Genomic DNA, 13,384 nt, shown 5'->3' on the forward strand with positions numbered 1-13,384 from the left:
CACCAACTACTGGTCCCGCATGTGTATATTTCTGATTAGGTAAAGTTTATAAGGTAAATTTGCAATACTGTGTTTACTCAAATCTACAAGATTTTATATAATTGAAGCATCACAATGCATGCATAATTAAATACTCAACAGGATGTCTCAGCTTCAGCTAGATTCATGTAGTAATTATAAAAGATTAATTCAAATTTAGATCATTGTTTAATAAAGAATTAGAAATAAACACCATAATATGAAATCACAGACTTTGAGACTTAGAAAAAATTGTTTATGTTATAAAATTATTCATGGTATGGACTCAATGTAGAGATATTTAGTTTCAACTATTCATTTGGACACTTAAATTGTTTTCTGCCATTTTTATTTGAAACATTTAGATGTCTTTTTTGCTATCAATGAAGTGGTACATTTATTTCAGTTATCTAATTAGGAAAACCCGAGTTTATTAAAAGACCTGGTCATTTAACATTTAATGATCCAAATATTGCAATTGATTAATCCTCTGATTAGCTCAAGTGACATAAATTTACATTAAAATTGCAATGAGAAAATTTCTTTCATTGTTCATTATGTTTTCTCATGCAGTCTCCATATTTAAGTTATGACAAATATGTGCAATTGACAGTCAAATTTACTCCCTCAGCCCAGATCTTAATTTTTAAGATAACCTCTAAGATCTCACGGATATGTTAAACTTGAATTGATCAAGGACAAATAGGAATTTTCCATGTTCAAAAATGTTTTGCTGCATTTCTCCTCTTCTCTAATAGTGTCATTATATTTCTAGCCATGTCTGCACCTAAAAACATTGTTTCTACCTGCCAATCTTATCACATTCTTTCTTCTAGGGCTCTCTTAAACTACTTGTGACTAACCATATTCTCTCTCTAATGTACCAACACACATTTGCACACACTAGTATTTTTATTATTACTTCATTCCTCTGTAAAACCAAATTGTTTAAATCTCTGGCACAAAATATGGTCTGTGTTTGCTCATCTCCATAAGCTTTCTTGTGAAAGGAAGGAGTGAAAAAAATGGGCTATGTACAGTTTATTTTCTCTCTTTTTGTTTATTTTTTTTATACATTCAACCACTGTATATCATTACAGCTTGTAAAATGAGTTTCCCAGCATGAATACACTGTATTACTAGTCCAGTTAAAGGTATTATCATACACCCTATCACCAAAAAATAATTTCCCATTTTTTGTCAGTTAAATGCTTTGCTTCTTTTTCGCACTGATTCCCTTCTTCTTACCCTCCCCCATTGTGTACCCTCTCTCCACATGGTCTCTAGTATCCACAATTGTTTTCCATGCCTTTATAATTTCCATTTTTCAGTTTCTGCTATACACTGTGGACATTCAGTATATATTAATTGGGGACACACATGCCTCTCTTTTGTAGTCTGGCTTGTTTCACTTAGCAGTAAATCTTTTATATTCATCTACTTTCTATCAAATGCTAAGGTCTTATCAGTTTTGATGGCTGAGTAGTATTCCATAGTGTATATTTTCCACCCCTTTTGAATCCATTCATCTGTTTATAGACATTTGGGTTGGTTTCATGTCTTAGCAATTGTGAATAATGTTACAATAAACATGAATGTGCAAGTACTGAGTGTATTCCTGTTCTTCGGGTCGGAATCCAGAAGTAGAATTGCTGGGTCATATTGTAGTTTTATTTGTAGGTTTTTGAGAAACCTCCATATTGTTCACCACAGTGGCCATACTAATTTACATTCCCACCAACAGTCTAGGAGAGTTCCCTTTAGGAGAGTACCCTTTTCTCCACATCCTCACCAGCATTTATCACTGTTTTTTTAATCTTAGCTCTTCTGATTGGGGTAAAGTGCTATCTATCCCTTATGATATGGGATCTTCAGCATTTTTTCATATGCTTTTTGGCTGATCATAGGTCTTCCTTAGGGGACCAGCAGTTAGTGTTATGGCTATGTCCATGGACTCCCATGTAGTCGACCACAGTCTGAGTCCCAGACCTGGTGGCTTAAACTCACACTGAACTCACGCTGGGCGCGTGTGCGTGCGTGCCCAGGATCCCGAGAGGAGAATGGAGGAGAAGGGATTGCGGTGTGGCTATCCCCTCTCGGGGGTGATTTCTTGCTTTCTATCTCTCTGTCTCTCTCTGTCTTTCGGGCGAGCATATGCGCCCTAAGCAAAAACCTCTCACAAAAAGGAAAAAAAAAGAAAAAGAAAAAGAAAAAGTTGTCCAGCTCATTTACCCATATTTTAATTGGGTTGATTATTTTATTTTTCAGGTAAGCTTCTTGAGTTCTCTGTATATTCTGCTTATCAGTCCATTATTTGAGGCATAGCTTATAAATATATTCTCCCATTCTGAGGGTTACTGATTCACTTCAGTTAGTATTACTTTTGCTGAGCAGAACTTTTTTACCCTGATGTAATCCCACTTTTCTATTTTTGGGATTATTGCCTGTGCTTTAGGGATTTTATTTAAGAAGTCTTTGCCTGCTCTGATGTCTCCTAGAGTTTCCCTTGCATTATCCATCATTATAGTTTGAAAGCTTATATGTCTTCAGTTTAGATCTTTGGGTACATTTTGAGTTGATTTTTGTTACTGGTGAGAGATTATGGGTTCATGTTCATCTTTCTGTGGGTGTGTATGCAGATTTTCCAGCACCATTTGCTTAAGAGATTATCTTTTCCCTGCTGGATTGATTGGTGCCCTTTGTCAAAAATCAGTACGGTTTTGGAGTTTTCTTTAAAATACTGATTTCTTCCCTTTTGATAGTCAGTAGTCAGTTTCTTTTTAACTTATCTAGAATAATTTTTAAGGAGGAAAGTGGCAAAGACTCTAATTTAATTATAGAATAGGTATGTTTAATGGAATTTTCTCCACTGGCACTAACATACTGACGTTACCAAAGCTCTCAGGTTTGTAATCCAAGGAACTGAATTTGGTCACCATACTGTATAATTGTGTTAGTCTGAGTCCTCTAAGAAGCAGATGCCAAAATGGGATTAACATGTAAGAGTTTTATAAGGGGAAGTGTTTTTATGGTAGTAATTAAATAAAATATGTAGGTAGGAGCCAAGGATGACTGGATAGCCCTCACATCACCATGTCTGAGTCCAAAGAGAGATGGAAGCCCTCTAAATCCCCTGGTACAATCAAGTTAGACATTCATTAATGCTGTATGGAATCCTTGTGGCATTCTTAGAGGGGTCCTGTGTCTCCAAAAATGGACAAGTTTTCATCATTACTACATTTGGTCGTCATATGGGAGACACTTTTGAGCAGCATTGCCCTGGAAGCACTAGAATTTCAGAGTATAGAATTTCAGAGCAACTGGGGTTCTTGGTCAATAAAAGCTTTTACACTTACTAGTCTGCATTTTGTTGGCCACCATAACCTTGTAAAGAATGTCTATAACTATATTCATAAGAAACTTGATTATATAGTAACAGTTGTTTTGCTTACACTACTTAACCTACAGTGTCAAATATTTGTATTAAGATTAGTAAAATATCTCCATGTTAACATATTTCTATCTAGAACTGAATTCCAATGCAGTTGGATTGATAAACATGAGCTCTGAACAAAAAGATACCAATGGACAATTCAAACTGTAATGACACCAAGCTGTAAGGCTGATTTTATTCCAACTAAAGCTACACCTGCCCCCAAACAACATACACATCGCATCTGGGCCTGAGAACCTTCCGTTTAGGCAGTGCTGTAAAAAGATCAGCTATGACTCTTATATTCCATGATTACTAGTACCCTCTGGATTTGTTAAATTTTGCAAAAAATAAACTACCATGATACTTAATGGTTGAAAGTACCAATTTATTATCCATTTCTCTTGGTTTGGGGGTTGCTATGTGATTTTTCTGGTCTTCAAAAGCTTGACCATAACCGAATAGCCTTGAATGTCCTCACTAGCACGCCTGGGGACTCAGATGGTATAGTAGAGAGAGCACAGGTGACCCAAGCCTCTCTCCACCTGGTCTCTCATCTTGCACACAGCTATTCTTGGCATCATCACCTGTAGCACAAAGATTTCCAGTTATAAGAAATGGCAAGTCCCCAATATGTAAGCACTTTTCAACTCTCTGTTTTTGCTTGCTTGCTCACTTGATTTGTTTATTTACTGAGAGAGAGAGAGATTTTTGTTATTAGGGTGTGTGGACTCACCAGAGAAACAGAGAGACGGAATTAGAAAGTGAGCAATCACCTCCCCACCAGGGCAGAGGGCTGTGGTGCAATCCCTTCTCCTTCATTTTTCTCTTGGGATTTTGGGCACATACACACTTGTGCCTGGCTTGAGTTTTAAGCCGCTGGGTCCAGGACTCAAACTCTGGTCGACTACGTGGAAGTCTAGTGACGTAACCATTATGTTCTCTCCCAGTGTGAGTTTTAAGCCAGGACTCAAACTGCAGTCAGCCATGTGGTAGTCCAGGGACTCAACCATTAGGCCATCTGCTGGTCCCATTGCTTGATTTTTTTTCATTGTCATATTACCTAAGGTAAATGACTTGGTTACCTTCAGTGTCAGTGTGGTGGCAATTATATAAGGGAATGGGTACAGAGAGACTTGAACAAATCGAGAATTGTTCTATCACATCATCTGATTAGTATGTTCCTCTTCCTCCATCTCATCTCTCTCCTTCTCCTATCCTTTCCTCTTCTTTATGTTTATATAACGAACGAGACTATATCTACGTTCTTGTATTTTCCTTTTTATTATTATATTTCTTTCTCCCATGAGCAAGAAAGAGAGGGAGCATCCCCAACAGGGTATTGATACCAGATTCCATCCCCAGCTCAAGCCAGCCCTGGATCATGGGCACGTGAGTGCTTCGTGTCCTCAGGAAGGTCTCCAAACACAAACCTGGAACTTCTTCCAGTGGGCCAGCCTCACTGAGCGTCACGTTGTACCGCTGCATGACCGTGCAGCCCTTACAATCTTATGCTTTCTGTTTTTGCTACATAAAAATCATTTATGCCGGAAGGTATATTTTTTCATATATTGAATTCATCTGCAATTTACTAATTACCTCAACCTTCAGTGCTCCCGACAATGACAATCCATTTCTTTTTATCACTTAAAAGTACTCTGAGTGCCCATGGGTTCTCTTCAGAGGAGAAACTAAGACCCCTTTTAAACTGATCCTATTGCATGGGAAAATTATGGGATTACTATTTCATTTTGATGGGGGCTGCTCACTTAGAAATAGCTATTTATTACAGTCAGTCCCCGATCCTAACAAAAAATAGACATGTTTATTCTGCAGTTTAGTTGTTGCTAGGATGTGAAGATTGAGAGGTAGAAATTGTATAATATACGGCTTGTTTAGAGTCTGTAATTTTCTACTCTATGACTCTTCTGTCAGCTAACTGTATTAAGCCTATTATTACTATAATCAGATACCAAAGAGGATAAAAGCAACATATTAAAAATAAGAATATAAATGCTTTGGAATGACTAGTACTTTTGATTGCAATCAAGGTGGTTTCTAAAGTATGAAATAAACCTGTGCATTAGTGATTCTTGTAGTTTGGATGTATCCCTGCCATTTTCTAGACAGAGGCATGTGAGTGACTGTACATAGTCTTCATTTTGTATCACTGTAACACATACGTGAAGAGCTAAGTTGGCATTGTTTGGTACAAATGATAGACTTGATTTTTAGTTCCACAGCTAGGCCTCAACATCCATGTCTTTTCTTTTTTTGGTGGGGGGGAGGTAGTTTCCAAACATTCTATAATTTAATAGAGAATTGTATGTATTTATCATGTACTACATATTTTGAAGTATATATTCATTGCAAAAAATCAAATCTAGCTACTTAAGAAATGCATTACCTCATATAGTTATCATTTGTGTGGTAAGAACACTTAACACCCACTCAGTATTTTCAATAATATAAGACATCATCATTAAGTATAGTCACCATACTATACAATAGTACTCCTCCGTTCTAGTTGTAAATATATGTTCTTGACAGCCATCATTTCTGTTGGCCTGTCCTCTAAAAGTACATTTTTAGATGTGTCTCGGTATTTTAAATAAATTTTTCAATGGTGTGTAATAGTTATACATGTTTATGAAGTATAGTGTGCTTTTTTCAGTACATGCGTACAATGCATAGTAATCATATCAAGGAAATAAACATTTTCGTCATCTCTTAACATTTACTATTACGTTGTGTTGTGAACATTCAAGATCTTTCTACCTGAATTTTACATTAAATTGCTATTAACTACCGTTAATCTGCTGTATATTAGTACCCTAGAACTCACCTAACTGCAATTTCATATATCTTAACCAAGCTTTTCCTATCTATGCCTTCCCCCACCCCTTCCCAGCTTCTGGCATCCACCATTCCATTCTCTACTTCTATGCAAATGAATCTTTTAACATCCTCAAATGAGTGCAACTGTGGTGTTTATTTTTCATTGCCTGGCTTGTTTCACTTAGTATATTTTCTCCAGGCTTATGCATGTTGCCAAAAATGACAGAATTTCATCCTTTTTTTATGGCTGAATATTTCGTTGTATATACATCCCACATTTTCTTCATTCATTTATAAAGAATTGCCCTGTGGATGGACACATAGTTTGATTCCATGTATTGGATATGGTGACTAGTGCTGAGATAAACAAGGGAGTGTGGACAGCTCCTCAGCACTCTGCTTTTCTTCAGATTATATCAACCCTTTGTCTTCTACAAATATTTCTCAAGTCCTAGACCTCTCCAACACTAGAAGATCTACTAGATTGATTTCACTTAAAAATATGTTTAGAGGGACCAGCAGTTGGCATAATGGCTATGTCCACTGGACTCCCTTGTAATAGACCGCAGTTCGAGTCCCAGACCCAGTGGCTTAAACTCATGATGGGTGCATGTGCGTGCATGCCCAAGATCCTGAGAGTAGAATGGAGGAGAAGGGATTGAAGCCTGACCATCCCCCCGGGGATATATATATATATATTTATATTTAGAGGAAAAAATATTAAAATTAGTTTGTTTGCTACACAGATATATATATATATATATATTTATATTTAGAGAAAAAATATTAAAATTAGTTTTTTTGCTACACGGAAAAACCTAATTACTCAACTTTTTACTATTTAACCAGGTGTATGTGTTTATGTGCATGTTATTCAGAGAAAAGGTCTTGACTGGCCTATGTATTTGAAGGTAGCATTAATCTTTAATGATTCAGATCCACCCTGTTCCTGTTAAAATGACTGACATTTCTGACTTTGATTGCATTTCTGGTTGTTGCTGTGAAACTTGCCTTTTACTATGACTCACTTTGCATCGAGCCAATGCTAAAAACACATAGAATAGCCCTTGTTTGGAATGTTGTAAATTGGGTTGCTTGATTGCATTCCACAGCTTTCCAGTTGTCTGAAACTGGGCTATATCATTGCACTTTATGATTTTAATACACACTCAGTATCTGCTGTGGCCTTTGAAATTGCCCCCTTTCTGTTCTTGCATCAGAAGCTGTTTGAATAGCATGTCAGTATTCATGATCCACACATATTCATTCTTGTGAAGTTGTTTTTCAGTAATCCTCATGTTATCAATCATATCCTCGGTACATTCCATATTCTTGTTCTGTAGTGTTGTATTTCCTTTTTCTGGCTAATACATCCCGTGATACCTCAGCAAATCTTATCTGATGTCCTGATGAGTATTTTTTTATATATAAGAGAAACAACTTTAATGTGTCCATATTTTAAAAAAAGCATTAAAGTATATACACTTTATTTATTTATTTTTTTAGTTTCTACAGGGCATGTGTGCTTGCTGGTTGGAGGGAGGGAGGAAGAGAGAGGGACAAAGAGAGAGACAAATCCACCACCCAGAGGGGGATGGCCACACTACCATCCCCTACCTTCCATTTTCTTCTTAGGAATTTGGACAGGCACCCACACACACTACCCTGGCCTCATTTTTAAGTTGCCAGTTGGGGACTTGGAAAGTCGGCCCTGTGGGATGCAGCCACATTTAACTCCATGCCACCTGATGGTCTCACTTTTTAAATTTTATTTAGATGGTTAGGACCAGCAGTTGGTGTAATGGCTATGTCTCTGGACTCCCATATAGTAGACCGCAGTTCAAATCCTGGACCCAGTGGCTTAAATTCACGCCAGGCGCATGTGTGTGCATGCCCAAGATCCCAAGAGGAGAATGGAGGAGAAGGGATTGCGGCATGGCCATCCTCCCTGGGGGGTGATTTCTTGCTTTCTGTCTCTGTGTCTCTCTCTGTCTTTCTGGTGAGCACATGCGCCCTACAGCAAAAACCTCTCCAAAAGTTTTTTTTTTTTAATTTTTATTCAGATAGTTTGTGTACAGTGTTCCAGAAAACAAGTGAATAATTCCCTTTCTTGTGTGTGTGTGTGTGTGTGTGTGTAGAGGGGGAGTTTATTTTTTCAGACCTAAGAACCTCATGCCCCATTTAACTCACCAGGTCATGTTTTCTCTTCTAGGACTACAATGATGAAATTCGTCAGGAACAACTCCGTGAATTATCTTACTTAAACGGCTCAGAGGACTCTGGCCGTGGCAGAGGTATTAGAGGCAGAGGGATCAGAATAGCCCCTACAGCTCCTTCAAGGTACAAGTTTCTTGTGTGTGTGTGTGTGTGTGTGTGTGTGTGTGTGTGTGTTTAATTATTCAGCAAAGAATGAGGGCAGAATTTTGCCATCCTGCTCTTTGTCATAATCACAGCTAAGGAAAAACAATGACCTCAGCAGTAGTCACCACTACTCCAACAAAATAACAAGTGCTTGCTTATGTAGCATCAAGACTTTACCTGTATTAACACATCCAATCTCCCATAACGGGAGATAACTACTCTTTACAGGTGAAAAGCTGAGGTACAGGAAAGTATATGGAATTTACCTAAGGTCAGACAGGCAGTCAACCTCTAGCACTTCCTCTTCGGGTTCTCAGTAACTGCCCATAGAAAACAAGGCAGTTAACTTCAGTTTTCTACATTCTTGTTCTTTCCCCAGGATTAGGCTCACAGGCGATACACCCCTTGCCTCTTCAAACCAATATAACCTTGCATGAGGAGAAGTCAGTAAGTTTCGTCTATCTCTAAAATTGTTTGCACTATATAGTTTTGCCAAGCAGGGAGGCAAGAAGGGAAGTAGATACCCAGATACAAATAGAGAGAGAGTGATACAAAACCAGATACAGATAAGATATACACTGTCAGCCCAGAGAGCAGAAAAGCATACTTCTTGCATAGCTAATGTCAAGAGTACTTAAAGTTCAGATCCATTTGACTTTGCAGTGTCCTTAATGATCAGAGAGGATTTTACTTGATTTTGTTCACTATGCAAAGAAATTACAATCTTTCTGTCTTAGAACTTGTTTTGTAGGATTCTGAATTTGTCAAGCTTTCAGAAGAAAGCATTGGTTTGCAAAGAGGTAAAGTGAAAAATACTAATAGCCTTCACACACAAAGTGATTCAGTCATTCGCTTCATCCTGGTATAGGTGGCCTTTAAGTGTCTAAATAACATCAAGTATTATTTTATAAACCATATAAATTATCTTGAAAGGTGCTAAGTTATTTTGCAGATTGAATGTGTTTTTTAAATTATACTCCAATTATTTTCAACTACTACTGTCAAAATACCAGTCTTTAACTTTTAAATCATAAACAAAATAATGATATGTAAAATATGGTAATTCTATAAAATAGATTTAACTAAATGACAGATTTCTGAATGCGTCCTAGAGCTTATCTTTACATTTATATCTTTTAAAAAAAAGTTAAAAAAATAAGGGCCAGTAAATGGCGTAGAGGTTAAGGCATTGGATCCCACTTAGCCAACAGCACCGTTCAAGTTCCGGACCCAGAAGCTTAAAAAACACACTGGGCATTTGTACACGTGTAGTCAGAATCCTAAGAGGAAAATGGAGGAGAGGAGATTGGAACTGGGTCATCCCTCTGGGGGAAAAGGATTTCTCACTTTGTCTCTCTCTCTCTCTCTCTCTCTCTGTCTCTGGCAAGTGCACACTCCCTATAACGAAAACAATCCAGTAAATAAATAAATACATAATTGAAAACAGAGCTTTATAGTATTATTTATGTCATTTGTTCATTGCTGAGAGTTAATGTGATGAAACACAATAGTTTTTATTTTTTTAAGTGAGATCAGTTTTTTATAAAAACCTTGTATATTTCTTGCCTCATCTTGTTAGGTCATAAAATGACATTTCAAGTCATCTTAAGTGGAGTTATTTGTACGGGATAATTCATAAAATTGCCACTTTCGCAGTTCAAAAAATGCCAGTTTTAGTGGCTTTATACGGTGTGACCTACACATATAAGATGACTAGAGAAGACACACATTTTGTCTATACTCCTTGAAACTGTGACCACTTAAGAAAAATAATGTTACGAGGTGTGTCAATGTACAGTGATTAAATGTATAAAATAAATTTTAAAAATATGTTTATTTGCTTTTGTCATATTCAAATGAACTATATAAGATTTTAATTTCTATAGAGCTTTCTTTTAAAAAATTAATCTGTTAATAATGTAGTTAAGAATTGTGCATTATGGTCTAGATTTTTAAATGTCTTTTCGAAGAAAAACTTGAAAGCTTTTTCTTTTTAATCTTCATATATCATACAGATCTGCTACTGAATACATAAAAAGAAAATGAATGTTAAAAATTATCCTCACTTCCAATATTGTATTGATATCATTAATGGTATTAACACTAATGTAAGTAAATGGAACAGAATGTTGTTGTCTTCTGTTTCAAACAACATAATGAAATGGATCTACAATTAAAAATTAACAAGAAAATAGCTTTAGAAACTATAAAACCATATTGATCAGAAGGCTTTGGAAAACATGAGATAATAGATTCTAGTTTATACAAACTTATGAAAGTATTACTTTTATTAAGCTATTCAATTATACTTATATTCAAAATGATGGTGCTTAGAACATTTTAAACTTGCGTAATTAATTCATTGAAAATCATTTTAATTAAAGGAATTTACATTTCAATAAACAAATCTGTGATGACTAATCTTCCAATAATAATAATACATATCAGACAACAAAGCTTTACATCTGTATGTTATAATAATCATTTATTTTACATAATTGAGGAAGGAAAATATATGCCATTTCTAACACAGCACTGCATGTTGAAGTCAGAGCAGACAGTGGAAAAGGAAATTCGGGGCAGATTTTGAAGACTTTGTTTCCTGAAATGAGCACTACTATAGAGAACTAGTGGGATTTGTTAAAAAGGAAAGTAGTCATCTTTGTTTCTAAGAAAAACTACTGGGTTATCACTGACAGTGATAGAGAAGACTTAGAGTGACTAGAGAGACAGAGACAGAGAGAAACTGAGAAAAAAGAGAGCAAGAGATTGAATCATGTTAGAGAAGCCAATGAGGAGACAGGTCATTATTCAAGATGGATATAATAGAAATGAATAGCACTTAGAGTATGGAGAGATGAGATATTATTAAAGATTAACATTTGTAGGAATTAATCCCAATTATATGTTGGAGAGGAATGGTGGCCTAAGATAAAAATAACTCTCTGGTGTCGAGCCTACAAAGAGATTGATGACGTCAACTACAATTAGGTGAAGGATCAAGTTAAATAAAGAATATAATTATTTCTGTAACTAATTCTAGCTCTGTGGATTACTCACACGACCCTGAGTAGGTGACTTGTATGCTCTTGCTTTCATTTCTCAGTTTATTAACTGCCTATGTAACAAGCTTGTCAAGATGTTTAAATTAGATGAGGTATATAAGGTAGCGGTTCTCAAACTGGCCTATATGTTGGAATCACAGGAGGCTTCCTGCCTCCACAAATGGTGATTTAATTGACCTGAGGTATGGCCTGGAATTGGAATTTTTACAAGATCATCAAGTAACTGTAATATGCATATTACATATTACATATTTTGATACACGAAACATACGTTGGGATAAACTGCATTGTGTTGGGAAAGAAACAGATAATACCCACCACTAGAATGAGGGGGCTGCAGGTGCATCCTTGAGAGAAAGAAAGAAGATAGAGGGTAGAATTTAGGGATCTGAATATTCCAAGGCGGACTCAGAAATACAGACCAGTTGTAGGCAAAGGAGGAAGAAAGAGAAAAAGGAAAAGAGGAAGAAAACAGAATCATAAAAGTCCGAAAAAACATTTTCCATAGAGCAGTTTACCATCTAAAATATAAGCATGGTGGTCCAGAGGCACTGGGACTGTGAAAGAATCCAGAGAATTTGGAAATCGGTAGGCCGCAGGTGATCTCAGTCAAGAGTATTGTCAACAGGGTGGTGAAAGCAAGAACTAGACTGATTGTTTTCAATTGGGAAATGAGCAGGAGATAAAGTGTTAAACCTAGCAAATGTTCTTTGAAGGAGTCAGAAAAATAAAACGACTACTGTGGTGTATATTTAGCCAGTGGCAGTATCCTAAAATAAGAGAGGTAAAAATCTTGATTTGAATTGGAGGAGGAAGCAATGGGGTTAATATTCCAGGGAAAGGACACAGTCCTCAGGAGATAATGAGTCAGACAGAGTCCAGAGACAGGTTTGCTGGGATGGTGTCTGGAAGTCAGCTGATGAAAGAATGGAATGCCAAATTAGGTTTGATGCAAGCTTCATATATAATCATTTTAGAACAGAAAGAACTGTAACAGATTCAGAAACATTCACTTTATTCACTAGAAAAAGCAAAACACCTCAAATCCAGGAAGTTATAATCCTTACCTTGCTTATTCAATAGGCTAGCTAGGACTTTGGAATCCAGTTTAGAGGAAGGGGAACTACATAATTTATTACCCACACATGGGCACTTTGCAAAGCATTAACATGCTAAACTGAGCAGGAAGCTATTATAGTTCAGTAGTTGCAATACCTGGACATATGTTCATCTTTCTTATGAAAAAACAGCTAGCTGCTTGGAGGCTTGGTAAAGGTAAAATTGGTCTTTACATTCTTTTTTTAATGCATGTGTCTTTTTATTACCATGAAAATACAGAATATCCTGTTGTACTGGAAGCTGGCTTTCAGCCTGGGTCTTTTGAATTTTACCATCCCTTAATCTAGTAGAGAGCTCTATGTATGTTAGACTCACAATAAGTTCTCTGATAATTTCTCTATTCATCGGCTTTATCATCTATTTAAAATGTTTAAAAGCTTTACCAGCATTCTTGCTCTTCACTCCTAGAAGCTCGTTTTCTGCAAGATAGAGCCAGCTGACTGCTATTCATAGCCGAGCACATAACCTATCCCCGTATGTGGGTAGAGCCAAACAGTGTGATTGTTGACATCCCAATGATCATCATTTTCCCAAAGCTTTAGTGTTCCTG

The 13,384-nt window shown here is 36.6% G+C and overlaps 1 protein-coding gene across 1 annotated transcript in view; it reads left to right on the forward strand.

The window, feature by feature from the left end:
* The window catches only part of KHDRBS2 (KH RNA binding domain containing, signal transduction associated 2), a 528,464-nt gene that overhangs the window by 286,872 nt on the left and 228,208 nt on the right, over positions 1-13,384 (forward strand). The window contains exon 5 of the mRNA XM_006149188.1: positions 8,502-8,629. Coding sequence (XP_006149250.1) covers positions 8,502-8,629 — 128 coding nt within the window. The remainder of the gene's footprint in view (positions 1-8,501; positions 8,630-13,384) is intronic.

This window comes from Tupaia chinensis, unplaced genomic scaffold (genome assembly GCF_000334495.1).
Source record: "Tupaia chinensis unplaced genomic scaffold, TupChi_1.0 Scaffold000256_1, whole genome shotgun sequence".
NCBI lineage: Eukaryota > Metazoa > Chordata > Mammalia > Scandentia > Tupaiidae > Tupaia > Tupaia belangeri.